At 50.4% G+C, this 15955-nt stretch overlaps 6 protein-coding genes across 6 annotated transcripts; 3 read left to right on the top strand and 3 right to left on the bottom strand.

Moving 5' to 3' along the window:
• The first annotated feature begins 187 nt into the window (after positions 1-187).
• Positions 188-1351, top strand: P174DRAFT_403895 (GroES family chaperonin). The gene is made up of 3 exons (XM_024824003.1): positions 188-640; positions 748-806; positions 871-1351. Exons 1-3 carry the CDS (start codon positions 383-385, stop codon positions 893-895), a joined length of 342 nt encoding a protein of 113 aa, XP_024683867.1. The 5' UTR covers positions 188-382; the 3' UTR covers positions 896-1351.
• A 17-nt stretch (positions 1352-1368) lies between these two features.
• On the bottom strand, positions 1369-4331 carry P174DRAFT_368623 (uncharacterized protein; the record flags this gene model as incomplete). Its single annotated transcript, XM_024822233.1, has 2 exons — positions 1369-3654; positions 3714-4331. 2 exons carry the CDS (start codon positions 4329-4331, stop codon positions 1369-1371), a joined length of 2904 nt encoding a protein of 967 aa, XP_024683866.1.
• Positions 4332-4736: 405 nt separating this feature from the next.
• On the bottom strand, positions 4737-6038 carry P174DRAFT_367744 (TauD/TfdA dioxygenase family protein; the record flags this gene model as incomplete). Its single annotated transcript, XM_024822193.1, has 3 exons — positions 4737-4916; positions 4968-5528; positions 5589-6038. The coding sequence occupies 3 exons, from the start codon at positions 6036-6038 to the stop codon at positions 4737-4739; spliced, it is 1191 nt and encodes a 396-aa protein (XP_024683865.1).
• Positions 6039-6975: 937 nt separating this feature from the next.
• On the bottom strand, positions 6976-8917 carry P174DRAFT_439890 (uncharacterized protein). Its single transcript, XM_024826922.1, has 3 exons — positions 8675-8917; positions 8141-8563; positions 6976-8085 (listed from the first exon to the last, which is right to left on the bottom strand). The coding sequence occupies exons 1-3, from the start codon at positions 8734-8736 to the stop codon at positions 7143-7145; spliced, it is 1428 nt and encodes a 475-aa protein (XP_024683864.1). The 5' UTR covers positions 8737-8917; the 3' UTR covers positions 6976-7142.
• Positions 8918-9567: 650 nt separating this feature from the next.
• On the top strand, positions 9568-10816 carry P174DRAFT_386590 (uncharacterized protein; the record flags this gene model as incomplete). The annotated part of the gene is made up of 2 exons (XM_024823313.1): positions 9568-9752; positions 9937-10816. The coding sequence occupies 2 exons, from the start codon at positions 9568-9570 to the stop codon at positions 10814-10816; spliced, it is 1065 nt and encodes a 354-aa protein (XP_024683863.1).
• Positions 10817-11881: 1065 nt separating this feature from the next.
• P174DRAFT_449721 (uncharacterized protein) lies at positions 11882-15435 on the top strand (the record flags this gene model as incomplete). The annotated part of the gene is made up of 5 exons (XM_024828872.1): positions 11882-12052; positions 12108-12923; positions 12992-13308; positions 13344-13983; positions 14052-15435. The coding sequence occupies exons 1-5, from the start codon at positions 11943-11945 to the stop codon at positions 15433-15435; spliced, it is 3267 nt and encodes a 1088-aa protein (XP_024683862.1). The 5' UTR covers positions 11882-11942.
• Positions 15436-15955: the final 520 nt, after the last annotated feature.

Here is a 15955-nt window from a genome sequence, read left to right as displayed (position 1 = left end):
AGTCCATTTCATTGTATATCGTGCAAAGGAGGGAAAAAGTAAAAGCATTCGACTTGATACCCTCGGCAGTGTTGATGGAAGCTCTCCGGTCTTGGCATTCTGGAAATTTCTCGCGGCCCGGAGAGTCCAGATCTTCTTCCCCCAGACGAGCTGTCCGAACATCTTCTTCTCTTTCGTACTCTCCACGCCTCGCACTTGTTACATTTCTTCATTCCTGCTCAATTAAACTCAGTCTACGAGTCTCGCACTCTTCTCCTCACACCTTCATACAAAATGGTACGTATTTCCACCTAGCCCGGGACCTCAGGACTACCTTCGTCATGACAATTGCTGCTATCAACTATGTCTTGATCTTGTTTTTGTCTGACTCATTGATTGGTACATGTCGCTAACTGTGATCTCTTCTCTCGATCAGTCTGTCCTCCGCAACATCAAGAACCTCGCTCCCCTCCTGGACCGTGTCCTCGTCCAGCGCATCAAGCCCGAGCCCAAGACTGCCTCCGGTATCTTCCTCCCCGAGAGCAGCGTCAAGGAGCAGAACGAGGCCAAGGTCCTTGCCGTTGGCCCCGGTGCCGTTGACCGTAACGGCCAGAGACTCCCCATGAGCGTTACCGCTGGTGACAAGGTTCTCATTCCTCAGGTACGTACTGGTCGTTCTGGATGCTTTTTATATCCGCACGGATCCGATGCGCAGCAGACATTGGATTTTCTCTTTCGATGAAGTGGCTGACGGGTCTTGCGATACAGTTCGGTGGTAGCCCCGTCAAGGTCGGCGAAGAGGAGTACCACCTCTTCCGGGATTCTGAGTACGTTCCCTTGCAGCATAACGATGTCCGCTCCTCGATGACATTGTACTGATCTCTGCGATAGGATCCTCGCCAAGATCAACGAATAAAAGAACGAATCCCCTTTGTTTTCTGTCTTTCTCCCCCTTTCGATCTCGGGCTGAGAACGCCCAAGTCGGCGGCCGTGTATTATACCGTGCAAAAATCATGAGCTCCCACAACACCTCGAGAACACTGTAATTCCAAATCTCTCACCATCAAGGTCTAAAAAATGACACAGCCAAATGCTGTCTCTTTTTGGGCTGATTTTGTCTGCGCATTTGTTGTTATAAAGCGTGAAACGACCTTGTCTTCTCCAGCATACTACTATGGATGTACTTCTAAATCTAGCAATCGTCATGAGTCACGCCGACTCCGGGGTGATGAAAAGAGTAATATCAGACACGATAAATCTCCTCTCAAGCCGATGTCCAGTATGTTGACTCTAGATTCCTTCCACTGATGATCCACAAAGGCTGGGATCTGTTCTCTGCCATAGCAATACCGTCTTATTCTTAGGGCCAGCTTAACTACAGAGGTGAATTCATAGTTCCACATCAGCGTCAAAGTTAAGGGCCCAGTCGCACTGCCAGTCTTTGTCTAGAATATGGTTGATGCGCCCCATCATCCTGTCACCTATGAGCTCACCGAAGACCTCCCTTCTTCGATCTGGCTCCATCTCGATAAACCTAGCGAGATCTTGTCCACCCCCGTCCTCCACAGAGCTAGAACTGGCAGCCTTAGGGGATGTGTAGCCTATATAAGTCCGCTCTTCTTCGTCTGCTCGTCTGAGAAATGCCAAAATCGCTTGCGCAGCGTACGGGTTCAATCCAGCCTGGCGCAAGAAGAGCTCCCAGACGGTTGTTCTCATCATCATTTCCGCGTTCAATCGAGTTTTCTGAGGCGAGTTGATCGGTGTGAAGCCTGTGCTGGGCAGAATCCGCGTAGGATTCCCAGGAAGTCGAGCAATGTGCTTGCTCGCAAGCGAAAGGACCCAGCCCGCCACGGTTTCGGGGCAGGAAGGTACTAGCAATGGGCTGATTGTTGCATAGGCGGACATCGAGTTGCAGAAAGCAGTCAACGAAGCGATGGATGTTAAGACTCGCTTGTCAGCTGTTGGGCCCGATTGTTTGCCTTGCGACTTCTTGGGAAAAGGTGCACTATGGCATATGAACAGGTAGATTCGTTCATATCGAGGAGCGAGAAGGAAGATGCGTTCTCTGAGTGGCGAGTTGATGCATTCGATGTTCGTCTCAGGGTGAGTGGACCTGTGGCCGGGCAGATATAGTTGCGTTGTCGCCTGCGATGTTGTCAGTACGATACCAGTACTCGGCGAAATTACGATATCTGCTTCGATTTGAAGACTGGGATTGTTGTTCATGCGAGAGGTCGTATGCTTGCCCATAGGGTCAGTACCTGGATTGTCGCGATTATAGTCTCTATATACGATTGCTGGCTGGCCTGCCATTCCTTCAAGACAGCGTACGAGCCGAAGATGACTCTTCAGAAGGGCGGTTGATAAGAACAGGATTGGCCGTTCTCCTGTCTGCTGCTGAGAGCGAGGAAGTGCTGTGCCTGTCTGCATTATGTCCGGGATGTTGTCGCTTTTGTCCGGCTCTTTTAGGCAGCTTCGGGGCTTCTCGGTGCTCACTGCATCACTTTGTCGCTTGGAAGCGTCATCGATTGACTTTTTCCCTGGGAAGTATGGGCTTTGGGTCACCGTATGCCGCATCTCGTTTCGGCCTCTTGTCTCCATAAACGCGGTCAAGGAACCAAGAGTTGTAAATGACGGTACCGCCGGCTGCTTCTGTTGCTGCTGCTCAGACTGTGAGGCTTTGACGAAACGCTCGTTGCTAAGCTGGCGTTTCCTTTTCCTCTGCTGTAAAGGTTGGTTGGTCACGGTGAGAGAAGTATTCGTCAGAAGCCGAGTCCGATTCGTCGCAGTCGAACCACTATCGCTGACCATAAAAGCGCGCATATTCCTTTGCTGGGACGTACTGGGGGATTGACCCTGTTTTGTGATAAGCTGGGAATCAGGAACTGCTGGTGTTGGAACTATCTGATCCGTTGATACGATGCCTGCTTCAACAGATACGTTGCTGAGTGATTTCTTGTTGGCCTGTCCCTGAGTGCTGGAGGAATGTAACACTTGAGCTGAATAATGAGCGTCTGACTCTTCCGAATCATTGTTAGAATGTTGAAGGGACGCTTCACATGCTGCGTCATTTGTATGCGAAGAAGAATAGCATGTTGCGGACGGTGAAATTGATGGAGGTCCAGACGGTAGAAGCACTGCCCTAACCTCTCCGGCTGGAGCTTCAGTCGCCAGCCACTCAGGTTCTTCTTTCAACACCTCAGGTTCTGCTGATTGGGCGGAATGTGAAGCTGGTTCTTCATCCTGGGAGGGGCTATCATGGTTGCTAAGCCCCGGTATATTTATGTCCGTCTGGAGTTGTATGCCTTGCGAGTTTCCTTCGCCACCTGGCCTTTCGCCTGCGAACTTGGTAAATTCGCAAGGCTCCTCGTGGCCTACCGTCGTTGCGTTTTCCCAGGTTTGCCGTCCTTCAGCTGCAGATAGGTGGTGATCTATCTGCGTCATGCCATCGGCACCTCCCATAGAAATCCGGCGTACGCAATCGAGGACCTCAGGACTGTGGCTGAGATCAGTATCTTTTGACGGATGGCTTTGTGGCTTCAACGTTTCTAGGATCTCCGTCGAAGCAGGGCTGGGTAGCATCTGAAGCTCCTGCTCAGGCGAGGAACATTTGAAGGATAGATTGTCCACGCCCAAAGGGGCAAGAGCAGGAGATTCCGAACTGACAGAGTTTATCTGTAGGAGATGAGAATCAAATTAGTGTGCTGCTGCTCAACGCTCTTCAAGACACTCACTGGTCGGATGGCATATGCCAGTATATCATCCAGATGATTCGAAGACACATTTCCAAGCTTCATTGCATCTTGTATGAGCATAAAAGCCTTCTTGTTGCAGTTGAGCTTCTCATTACTGATCCCTTCATTAAGCTCATCTGCCTTCTTCACCAAAGACTCAGATTGATACTCCGGAGCTTCTTCGAGAGGAGGCAGGTCCAATCCCTCAGGATTGTCGAGCACCGGCCTTTGAGGAAGTGTCGAGTGCGTCTCATAATCTAGACTGAAGATGGGAGATTCCAGCTTGAGCTTGTTGAGACGATGAAAGGCCGCCAAATGATCTTCCAGGTTGAGTTCAAATTCGTGGGTACTCACGTCACGAATGACTGCTGAGAGAAACCGAATATCCTCTTTCCTCACATTGAGCTTCTCTCCGAGGATGGCTTTCTCGACAGATTCTTGTGCGGTGAGGAGGTATTTATCGAGCGATGTCAACTTGTCTTCGGGCACGGGAGGATCATCTGGTGGCAGTTTGAGGGAGTGATCAAATTGCTGGCTGGGATTGATTGCGGTATAGTCAAGAGCGATTCCGTGGAATCGGGCGTATTCGAGAACAAATGGGTCGTGTTTGGCTGACATCGAGAATGATTCAGTGGAGTGGGTTGTGGATGACGAGACTAGCAGTCTTCTACTGGGATAGGCGTTGTCATTCTTCAGCTCAGACACATATGTAAACCCATGTCCTGACTATTCGTACTGTACAAGTAATAGAGCTGAACAGCAATGAAGCGTCTCTAGCATCTTGTTAAATATATATTTATTCAGTGTTGTAGCATTATGACAATGTCATAAAAAGTTTCCTACATGAGAAACATGCATCCATTTGATCACTCGCTTCACAGATATATTCCAGAAGCAACTATTATTTCGTATCTATCATAAATCATTCATTATGTTTGCTCACCCTCATCGAGAAGGGTATGTGCAATAAGTTCTCTCGACTCACAGCCGCCAAGGATAAGAAGAAGGGACCAGCCCCCAAGATCAATCGTTATAGTTGGATTGACGCGAGCCATCCTTGTTCACAGCCGGTAGGTTATAATACGCATTATATTCCTCCTCCTGGGATTTGCCCTCGGGGTCGAAGTAGGGGCGTTCAGCGTGGCAGGCGACTCGGACAGCATGACGACGGTGGGGAGAGAAGCCATAAGAAGCGGAGTGATTCTACAGAAACGTCAGAAGGATCATGATGGAGAATATCTGTGTGTCACTCACTGTTGTTCGATTGTCCCACAGAGCCACATCGTTCTCACCCCATTGGAAACGAGCGTGCGCCTCTTGCGTGGTGGCAACAACCTCGGTGAGGTACCTTATGATGGCGTCACTCTCTGTTTTGGGGATTCCCACAATCTTGGTTACGAAACCAGGATTAAAGAAGAGACTGTTCCAGCCAGTGACTGGATTTGTGCGAATCAAAGGGTGCTCTGTGGTGATCGGCTCTCGACGAACAGTTCGACCAAGAGCTCGTGAGTCTGATGCCTGCATGTTGGCTGTATGGAGAGCAGTCAAGCCCTTCAGGTAGTTCTGCATGTGCGATGAAAGAGCGTCGTATGCCGCATATTGAGACGACCAGAGTGTGTCGCCACCGCCGCCTCGAGGAGGACCCGTCAAGACCTTCAATGATGTGTACGATGGTGGTTGAACCTCGTACGTTACATCGGAATGCCATAGGAAGCTAGGGGAAAACAGTGCTCGCTGGTCAGAGGAGTTGTCCCCAGTATAGACAACATGCACGTCTTCCAACCCCTTCTTCCTTGGTACAGCAGTAGTGGCATGCTACATCACGGTTAGACATCTGTCACGACCTCACGGCGATCTGAGGGAGTCAAGACTCACTTTATGCAGGGTCCCGAAATATTTCCCCAACTCCCGTTGAGCTTCAATATCGAAATCCTTCTGATTGCGGAAAAATACCACGCCACGGAAGGCGATCAGGCGGGCAAGGTCATCCCTCTGGGCATCATTGAGTCTGGCCAGATTGACCCCATGTATTTCCGTTCCAATTCTCGGTGTGTAGTCAAAGACGTCAGTTGCATCTTGGAGCAAGTGACGGAATTTTGGGTCTCCGCGAAGCCCTTTATCTTCGTATGGGACCTCCCCTATAGCTTCCCACCGAACATCAGGAAACGAGGGCAGAAGATCCTCGTAAGGGTAATCGTCATGTCTCTTGACTGTTGTGCGCCCTGGCTCGTACCAGAATTTGTTGTGCACTGCAGTCTCTTTCTTGGGAACAGTAAAGTGACCAAGGTAAGGAGCAGCCGCTGGTTCCTCCAGCAATGGAGCCATAGTGTACTCTTCAGTTTATCTTGTGCTTGTGGTATATCGTAGGCTTGTAGCAATTAGGGCTAGAAGGCGGCTGGTATATGATAGATTAAGTACTGGAGAAGAAGGATTAAGGGTAGAACAAAGACTTGATAGACCAAGAACCTGAATATTGCCGTCTTCCAGCTGCATTTACATATACCAGCACCTGACAGGTACTCCGAAGGATTGCGTGCCAGTATTACGCATCATTCATGAGTCGGGTTTGGCGAAAATGGCGCCATTTCTGGGGACAATCACCCAACTAGAATATCCAGAAACGAGACTGAGAGCCAAGAAAGTGGATTTGATCAAGTCGCATCTACATCATGGTCAGACATCACGTCACATCATTTAATTAACGCTCGATGGCGCGAAGAAGCCGTCAGATCTGACTCATTCGGTAATCACTAGGCCGCCTGCCACCCTTCCGAGCGCCCCCCAGTGATCCAGCAGTTGTTATTTTGTCTCTGTACGGAGAACATCTGAATCATCATATCCACGACCCGTGAACAATACCAATGAATAGGCAAGTACACGGCAAACAACCCGCTTCGAATGTATAACAAGTATGCAGTTGAAACAAAGTTGGAGCCGGCGTCCGGGAGTGGCTGTAAGCTGCATCTCTGACGTGCGATCACGCAACTCCGCCATTCTCTTGCGTTTGTGTGGAGGCAAATCAGCACCCATGGGTGCCTTATAATCATGGCCACCACCGGGGATTGGCTGGCTGGCCTCGCATTTGTGTTTTTGATGCTCTGCACAGCGGAGGTTCTGATTTACTCCGACGATGATCTCTCTCTACTTTGTACGTCCTGGGCTGAGTCGTAAAAAGCACCATAGAAGAAGGAAGATATTGTTGACCAGGCAAACAAGCATAGTAAATATCAATGCGTGATCGAAAAGAGAACAATTCTGTCATCACTCATTTGCAACGCCTGGCCCTAATACTCATGCTGAAATACACGACTTCTTCTAAGTAGCGATAAAATTATAGGTGATCGAGTTGTACGGCGCAAAAATTGGTCCTGAAATGACCCAAGATGCTGTGCGTCTCACCATACTATGCATGCCGCTCGAGGTTTATCATTAATTAAGCCTACCATCTCCCGACGGCGGACCCAGTACCACTTCCTGCACCTGTTCCGTGACCGCACCGAGCCTACTAGCAACGCCAAGTATACCGTTCTCCACATCTCCAAGCACCGCTGCAAGATCATTGAGCTTCGATTTCTGGGTTCCAGCGGCCGCTCCATCTCGACTTCGTGAAGCCACAAATTCTTGAATCTGGCGGTTTAGTGAAAGCTCGATACCATGAAGATGGTCTTCAATCTCCTTCAAATTGCCGGTATATCGTTCAAGAACCGTGCCCATCTCGTCAGAGCGCTGAGAGAAATAGTCGACCAGGTTTACTGGCACACCGTTGATGGAAGTGGCAGACGAGGGGTCAGTCTCGACGTCGTCCGGAAGAGCGAGAGTATTCTTGCGTGTGGATCGCAACGCCTGGCGGTCGGACCCCTTTTGATCCTGGGCTGACCACCACCCTGCGCCTCCCGCAGATTGATATTGCAGGGGTAATTTTAATGTATCGATGGCACGGAACGCCACTTGTGCCTCGGCTGCATCGCGAGACACTAGGCTGCGCAGTTGATCAATATCGCGAGCGTCGTTCTCCAGCGCGTGCTCAATGGTTTCCAGTTTGCCTTGAACGAAATCCACATCATTTGGAATCGTCTCGGCCTGGCCCGCGATTGTAGGAAGCATGTTGGAGACCTCGTTACACAGCTTGATCTGAAGGAGGACGTAGTTGTCGAATTTCTCCAACTCCGATCTGATTTCATCGGCGCAACTCTCGTACTTTGTCGTCGGTAAGAGGTTACTGAGATCTACCTTGACTCCGGGAACCACTGTTCCGCTTGTGGCTGTTTGTTGTGTCGACAGTTGGGGCGCGGCATTTTGATTCCCAAAGAGAGATAGCGTGGGCTTCTGTGCTTGTTGCTGTGGTTGTGTGTTGGTCTGGTTGCCGCCACCACTTTAGTTTCTCACTGATTAGTCGATGAAACGAAAGAAGGCTCAACGCGGATCACTCACAAGAGGCCACCCCAGTTGTTGTAGAAGCCCCCAGACCGCCAAATAGCGGTTTTGACTGAGCCTGTGTCGTGGACCCAAACAACCCTCCACCAGTACCTCCACCTTGAGCCGTCGTAGTGCCCGCGCCTGCAGTCCCCGAAAAGAGCCCACCAGTTGCAGGTTGCGAGCTGGCCTGTGTAGAGCCTCCAAACAGGCCGCCGCCAGCAGCAGCGGTATTAGTATTCTGCTGTTGTCCACCTAAGCCGGAGAACAGACTTGACCCAGTAGTTGAAGATTGTTGTGTGTTCCCACCACCAAGGTTTCCAAAAAGGCCGCCCGCTGGCTTTGACTGCGCATTGGCGCCTCCAAACAACCCCCCCGACGTATTCGTTGTCCCTGGTGTAGCCGTAGACGATGTAGTCTGAGCATTAGATCCGCCACTACGTGAGGTAAATAGTCGTTAGCTTAGTTGAATCGCGCGATCCATGAATTTGTAGCTCAGATCTTAGAGCTGAAGCTCCAGACCGAGCTCTGGACACAGGCGCACTTACAAAAGTGAATTGGCGGAATTGGTGTTTATGGACAGGCCGGTTGAAGGTTTTGCGGAAAACATGATAAAAGGAGCGTCTTCTTAGACCAGGGAGCAAAGGATGGAATTAGATAAAATCAAGTCGCACCTCCCCTATTGCTCTTTCTTTCGGCTATATGGATGTCGAGGTAGGGTCGAGGTAGCGTAGAGGCAGGAGGCGCAAAAATGTTTGGGCAGATCAGTGCAAGTGCAGCGCTGTTGCAGATATCAGCGTTACCAAGGTAAGGAAGCTAGGTAAGGTACACCCTAACTCCCGGAGTGGACTAGTGGGAAATTGATCTTAATATTAAATGGGGAAAGATACACCGGGGCCGACGTTCTAACTTCTGCCGCCGCTGTAAGCCTGTGTAGCTCTCTAGGGTAGATAGGACATCGGACCCGGCGTCTGCAGAACATATAAAATCGCATACGGGAATCCTCACGAATCGGCCGCAATGCCACTCGAGTTACGTCTATCTAACTCAGTGTCACAACACTGACATATATGGATCTGTCTCAACTCGAACCGAATATTCTGTAGCTTAAGGAGACTCGCCAGTTGGCTTCATTGATTGCCCGTTGTACTCATCACTGGGATGCTCGGCTGTTTGTCACTTGCTCTTGCCGCCGAGACGTCCATCCACTTCCGTCTAGTTCACTATATAAAGCGCAGTGTGATTGCAGGAAGGTGAATAGTTCCCTCGCTGTCACCACAGTTCTTAGAAGTGATGCGATGAAAAGTGTGGAGGACAAGTCTCTACAACTCTCCTTTGTTTTTGCATGGTTCCGAACAGTCTTCCGATTTTGAGGCATCATAGTCTATATCGCACACCTGCTCCTCTCAATATAGTGGACATTGAAAGTTTCCTGTGCAAGATGGTTGAGAAGGACTCTTTGGTTCAAGGCCCAATATGCGTGGCTTCAACTCAAGTGGACGATGCACAGGATATCCGAGTCAATGTCCAGTCATCTCGCAAACAAAGTCGGGATTTCTCATTTGTGTCGGCAGAAGAGAGCAGTAGAATAGATCCACCTCTTAATTACGTGAAAGGCGCGGAATGGTAAGTTTTTGGAACTGACCTGACTGGATGCACGATTAATGAAACCTTGGCTAACAGTCACTTGCATAGGTCTCCGGATGGAACCACACTTTTGACTGATTTTGCGGATCATCATATCAGAACCTATATTCTGTAGGTCATGTTGAAAGGTTTAAGACGTTTCTGGCCTAACGAGCAGAAATAGGCCTCCGGATTTGCTGGAAGGGACATCGTCACCGCATCGGCTGGACCCTTACTCTGTTCTGCCTTCAGCAGAGCCAACGTACGCCACTGCCATCTATCCGTTCTTCAATCTTCGGGATCCATCTACCACTCTGTTCCTCTCATCAGTCCGTGATCACCCAATTAGACTCGCGTCTGCGCTTGTGCCCACCACTGTGGCAACTTACTCGCTCATACATCCGACGACAGAGGCATTCATTACGCCTCACTCGATGGTGTATCCGCAAGCCCTGGGCGGTACGCACTTCCTCACTGGATCCGATAGCCTGATATGTCTTTTCGACGTATCCCGTCCAGGGAGTGAGGGCCCCGTCGCATGGATGCCTACAATACCCAGTAAGCGTAAGCAAATGGTAGGTGGAGGAGTCGGGATGAAGGGTATCATCTCGGCTATGGCCATCAATCCCGTGGGAGATGGTATCCTGGCTGCGGGTACATTTTCGAGGCAGATAGGTCTGTATGGGGCCAATGGGACTGGAGAGTCTCTCGGGACCTTTAGCATTACAAAGACGGACGCTCATCGCCACATTGGCGGCGCGGGGGTCACGCAACTGCTTTGGAGTCCCTGCGGAAGATATTTGTATATTGCTGAACGGAAAAGCGACGGGGTCTTAATATTCGACATCAGAGTCACTGGGCAGCTTCTTGGCTGGCTAGAAGGTCGAAGGGCTGTCACAAACCAACGCATGAAGATCGATGTTGTACCTGTCGCACAGGGCGAGTCCCATGAGATCTGGGCTGGAGGAACTGATGGTTATATGAGGGTATGGCGAAATCCTACACACACTGTCGGACCGCAAAAATGTGACTGGGAATGGAAGGTCCATGATGGTAAGCAATGATCACGAATTAATTGGGAGTTCAAGGAGCTTACAATATACAGACGCCGTGAGCAGTACTGTTTTGCATCCCATGGAAACTATTGCAGCAACAACTTCTGGTCAGAGGCGTTCCTCGCGTGATATAAGTGCTGTGGACGAGACGGTTCATCCTACGAAGAAGGTCGATAATAGCCTGAAAGTTTGGTCGATGCCATTCCTAGATACCGCTCTCAGTTGAATTATTTCGCCTCAGTGATGGTTTCAAGGAATGAGACGAGTTCAAGGTCAAACTTTGAGCCTGGTTGTGTTCGTCAGCCGAGTAAGAGGGTGCAGTAATATGGGACTGGTACGTGGATCTGCTTGCAAAATGATAGAGGAACTCAAGGTTGCTAAATAGCTCAATAGCCCGGTTGAGAGGCTGTCATTGCGCCTGAATTTGATGGGGGCTCACCAGCTATTGTACACTGCTTCTGGTCGGGTCCTCAATGAGCGCAATCCTCTGCTCAGAGCACGAGCGTCTCAACAATAGCGTTGTTGCGCAACGCAGCACCTCAATGACCTATTGTCTCCAGAGCCTCAATCAGACGCACAATTAGGCCGCCATCAACACTTCGTTGCCAATACCACCATGGAATTTAATTGTCTCCCGGCGTGGTGTGCATGGCTTTGCTTCGAGATGCCTCGAAGACCTATTGTGACCCATTGAACTGGGGCATCTTCGAGTAGCAAACTTGCAAACTTGCAAACTTGCCCTCATTATTTCCATTTTTGGAACACCGCCCACCCTACTATGTTTGCAGGCTCCAAGGACATGGCATATTCCGCTTTGTTAACGGTATCTCCCGTCTACTTTCAGGTTTTCGATGCTCTGTTATTCACCTCATGCTTGCTGGCCCCAACCTCCCTCCCTCTACCTTCGAGTCTCATGTCGTCAAATACAACTTTCACTTCTACACATCTCTCTTCCACTCTACCAACCATCTCTCTTCTCTCATACTCCCTCAAACCTGCCAATCGTATCCTTCTATCCTTACTTAGTGTCTTCCAATCATTATCTTGCACTCATACAGCTTCAAAAACTGTCTATCTTGCAATTTCAAGCGAGCTTCTGAGTGTTGTTGCGACTGTCAAGTGAATCATCGCGAGGATGTCGCCTCAGTTTGCTGGTGCTCCTCCTGAGGCTATGGGTCATCATACCGAGATGCAGAGTACTATGCTCTCTCTGCCAGGCTCTCCCACGGCTATGGAAGGTCTCGCGTAAGTCTTTGGCCAGTCGTCTATACTTAATATCCCCTAACGCCGATCAAACTAGGCTGGTCTCTCATCAGCACGCTGAAACTGCCCTGCAGGGTGAGCAGGAGCAAGGATCCCACTTTGACAATGCTTTCTTCGATCCAGATGACATATCATTTGAAAAAGTGCCCACTCATGTCCCTGACAGCTTTGACTGGGAGACATTCGATAAAACATACAGAAGTTCTCATGAGCCAGGAGCAAATGTCTTGTTCGAACGCCGCAACCTCATCCCGACTTACAATACCCGTGGCTATGGAAACATCCAACGTCAAGCTGATGACCACGGCGACGAGGCCCAGTACGCTGGAATCTTCGAAAGGGCAGTTGAGACTCGCAACAAGGGTCAACTCGACGCTGCTTTCTGGGGAAATACCACATTGTCTCCCATTCCTCCTAGTATCAATTCTGTTCTTGAGGTATCCCCTGTCCAGCATCACAACAACACACCCAGAGTCCAACACATTGAAGAAGGAACTGCGCATCATGGCGTTGGCGGCTTCAATGCTCAAGACCACGAACAGAAGAATGACATGCCCAGTTATGGCAACCCCTCTGCTCAGCACCACGATGTCTCAGTTGAGTCCGTCGGCGTTGGCAGTTCCAATGTCGAAACCCGCAAGGACACAGACCCTGCTTGCACTGGTGGCACATATGATGCTCATCACGACATGGAGATGATCGAAAGCCACACGTCCGAAAGTCTCGATGCTCGCACTCCCGTCGCTCAAGCCTACGTTCAAGTTGTCGAAGAACCTGCAAAGAAAACTACTCCTACCTTTGCCAAACAATCGGACGGAGGTAGAAGAAGAAATGGCAATCAAGGCCAAAGCTGGTATGCCTCTTTCTCGTCAATCCTTCCCACCACGGTGGACTTCTAATGACCTTTATCGACAATGCTAGGAGCGAGCCAATTCATTCAGACTTATCCGGAGAGAAAGAGGAAAGTTCCGAAGCACAGTCCTCGTCCCAAAAGAATTCGGGTGACAGCACTCCTCCATTCGCAAATATTGAGGACCTTATTGACCCTGCACTTACCGCATCGATTCAGAACAATGTTTCCAATTCGGAGTCTGCCAACATGACCTCTCATCCGGCTCACAATGCCGAAAAGACATACGGAACCCCTGCTGACAGCCAGGAGGCACAGCTGGCGTATCCCTCTAACAGCCAGGGCGTTCCTGCTTCCATTCAAGACCAGTCCCAACAAGACTCGAATGGTTCGGCTGTTCTCAATCCTCCTACGAACAACCAGGCACACCGGCCCCAACCGTGCAGCAATCGCAACATCGATCTTTGAGCTCCGCTGCGGCTCCCAATCATGTTGATCAAAGCCAAGATCATCCTGCGCGGGATATCTCAAATGAGCAACAGCAAATTCAACCCCGACCAGTTAACTCTGAGAGACCTGCCCAAGGCAAGGCACCTCAAAGCCCACATGCATCCGTGGTCTTCGCGGCCGCTTCCAATGATTATCATAGCAGCGAGGCACCTCAGGCCTTCTCGGAGCAAGCCTCGTCTGATTCAGCTGCTGACAGACGTAAGAAACTGACAGTTGTGGACAAACAATTTCCGCCAATCGATACAATACCCGGATTACCGACCTCTCATGATCTTATGAACCCCGAGTGGAGCAGACCGGAAATACAAACCACTGGAGTACAGACCAGTTTCGCATCCTTGGAAGAGGCGATGACTGCGATCGATCCTCCCAAAGGACCTGGTCGCGACCCGCATTTGGTAGTCTCGCAGGCGCAGAAGATCCGGATTGTGAACTCTTTTTTACGGGCAATGATGAACCTTGACGGCGTCGATGACAAAGACAAAACCACAGTTGTGTGGAAGAACACTATGCGAAGAAAACCCCTGGAAATCGAGGCCGCTTGCTGGAACGTGTTGGTAAGTCTCTGTGGCAACATGTCTTTCGACACTTTACTGATACTAGAGTAGGAGCTCATTATAGAGTATCATCGCACAATGCCGTTGCCACCTCCCAAGGAGGAGAAGAAGGGGGCAATAAAGGGCGCAAGGGGAAAGAGGAGAAGGAGGAGGAGGAGGACGACGAAGAGGATGAAGGAGAGAAGACGAAGGTCAAGGATCCCGCCAGAACCGGGGCGCTCCTTTCCTTCCCGGACAGGGCTGCGGCCATTGTCCGGATCTTTCATGTGAACAAGTCCACCTGTAAGCGGATGTTAGACTACCATGGCAAATACATCCGCGAATTCGTGGACACCCCGCTGGAGTGTCTGGTCCGCTGCCGCGCGAACATTATTGTCAACGAAAACAAGGGAGGGCAAATAAAGACCGGAAGGGCCGTCGAGGCAGCGGCGAAGACAGAGGCGGATGGGAAGAAAAAGGCGACGGGAAAGGCGAAGGGCAAGGCGAAGGGAAAGGCTGAGGCGGAGGCTGAGGCAGAGCCGCCAGTCGGCGGAGATTCTGCTGACGAAGCCCATGAAGTCGAGGACGCCGAGAAGGCCGGAAACGACTCTCAGGAAACTGTCGCTGTCCATCAGGAAACTGTCGCTATCCAGGATCAGGACACTTCAGGTCAGCGTGGTCCCTCGCATGCTTCGGCGGCACGCGGGCAGTCAAACTACGGCCACAACGGACAGTCAAGCTACGTGCAGAACGGGCAGTCAAGCTACGCGCAGAACGGGCAGTCAAGCCACGTGCACAACGGACAGTACTCGCAAGGTTATTCCATGCAAGGCCAGAACAATACCGGGTACAACCGAGTTATGAGCAATGCCGGACACAACCAAGGCATGAACAATAACAGACACGTCCCAGGCATGGCCTATACAGGACAGTACCAAGGTGTGACCAATACCGGATACAACAATATTAACCCCGGCGTGTCCAATACCGGCCAAATCCAACACACGATCAATACCGGACAATTACCTCCTACAAACACCAGTGGGCTTCACCCAAGCATGAACAGCACAGTGGACATGTTCTCCATGGATCAGGCGCTGAACGCCGCTGGTCATGCCTATGGATCACACTCCGAATATGACCAGCACGGCATATCTCTTGATTTCAGTGTAACCGCTGGTCCGACTCCTGGCACTTCGAATTCTCACACTTTTTCAATGGATCCTTACCTGTGGGCAGCAAGCATGAGTGGCGAGATGCCGCCGCCGCCTCAACTGCCCCCTCAAATGCCAATTTATTATCCGCCGACTTTGACTCCCACTTCAATGGTTGGCCCGAATCCCGTCGTTTCGAGAAGCATGGGACTGAACCCTGGTTTGCCGCCAAACAACCAAACGCGCGGCCGCAAGCGAGGATCAGCCGAAACTGCAGCCGATGACAACGGCCCTCCTACCAAGAGACGTCGTTAGAGCAAAGAATGATTCAGCCTCCAGTCATTCTTGCTTCTTCAATGCATTCGACTCTACTTAAGTCACGCTCATCGTCTATTACATTGGCATCACAATGCTTTTTATCGAACTGGCGAGGCGCCTGGGGCTTGCGATCACTTTAGTATCACTTTATCGTCTTTCATGAACCTCTTTTCTCTCATCTACTGGCTGCTTCGGTGCAATGCATCTCTCATCGGTGTCTCGCTCATTGTGTTTTCATTAGCAGCGTCTATTCGCAGCTTAGGATGTGATACCCTTGTTCGAAGGCGAACGCTATCTTGTTTTTCTTGGTTATGCTACTGTGCAATAACCAGAATCTCATTCCGCTGACTTGAAAAACGAACGTGATGACATTCAATCATTTGTGGCATTTGGTGCTTGGGTTGCCTCTGTTTGCTCTCTGCCTACTGTTACTGCACTGTCATGGCTGCATTCTGATATCCTCTGCTGGCGTTGGCGAAGATATCCATCCATTTCCACCTGCGTTTGATCGTTCGAA

This window comes from Aspergillus novofumigatus, assembly GCF_002847465.1.
Source record: "Aspergillus novofumigatus IBT 16806 chromosome Unknown P174scaffold_3, whole genome shotgun sequence".
NCBI classification, from domain to species: domain Eukaryota; kingdom Fungi; phylum Ascomycota; class Eurotiomycetes; order Eurotiales; family Aspergillaceae; genus Aspergillus; species Aspergillus novofumigatus.
The sequence above is the reverse complement of the archived record's forward strand: the minus strand, read 5'-3'. Positions and strand labels throughout refer to the sequence as shown.

Bases quoted from the DNA above. Each gene is read 5' to 3' on its own strand.
- P174DRAFT_439890 (XM_024826922.1), bottom strand. From the start codon at position 8,736: ATGTTTTCCGCAAAACCTTCAACCGGCCTGTCCATAAACACCAATTCC. The intron at 8,564-8,674 runs GTAAGTGCGCCT...TACCTCACGTAG, and splicing joins AATTCCGCCAATTCACTTTT to TGGCGGATCTAATGCTCAGA. The intron at 8,086-8,140 runs GTGATCCGCGTT...GAGAAACTAAAG, and splicing joins ACTGGGGTGGCCTCTTGTGA to TGGTGGCGGCAACCAGACCA.
- P174DRAFT_403895 (XM_024824003.1), top strand. From the start codon at position 383: ATGTCGCTAACTGTGATCTCTTCTCTCGATCAGTCTGTCCTCCGCAAC. The intron at 641-747 runs GTACGTACTGGT...CTTGCGATACAG, and splicing joins ACAAGGTTCTCATTCCTCAG to TTCGGTGGTAGCCCCGTCAA. The intron at 807-870 runs GTACGTTCCCTT...TCTCTGCGATAG, and splicing joins CACCTCTTCCGGGATTCTGA to GATCCTCGCCAAGATCAACG.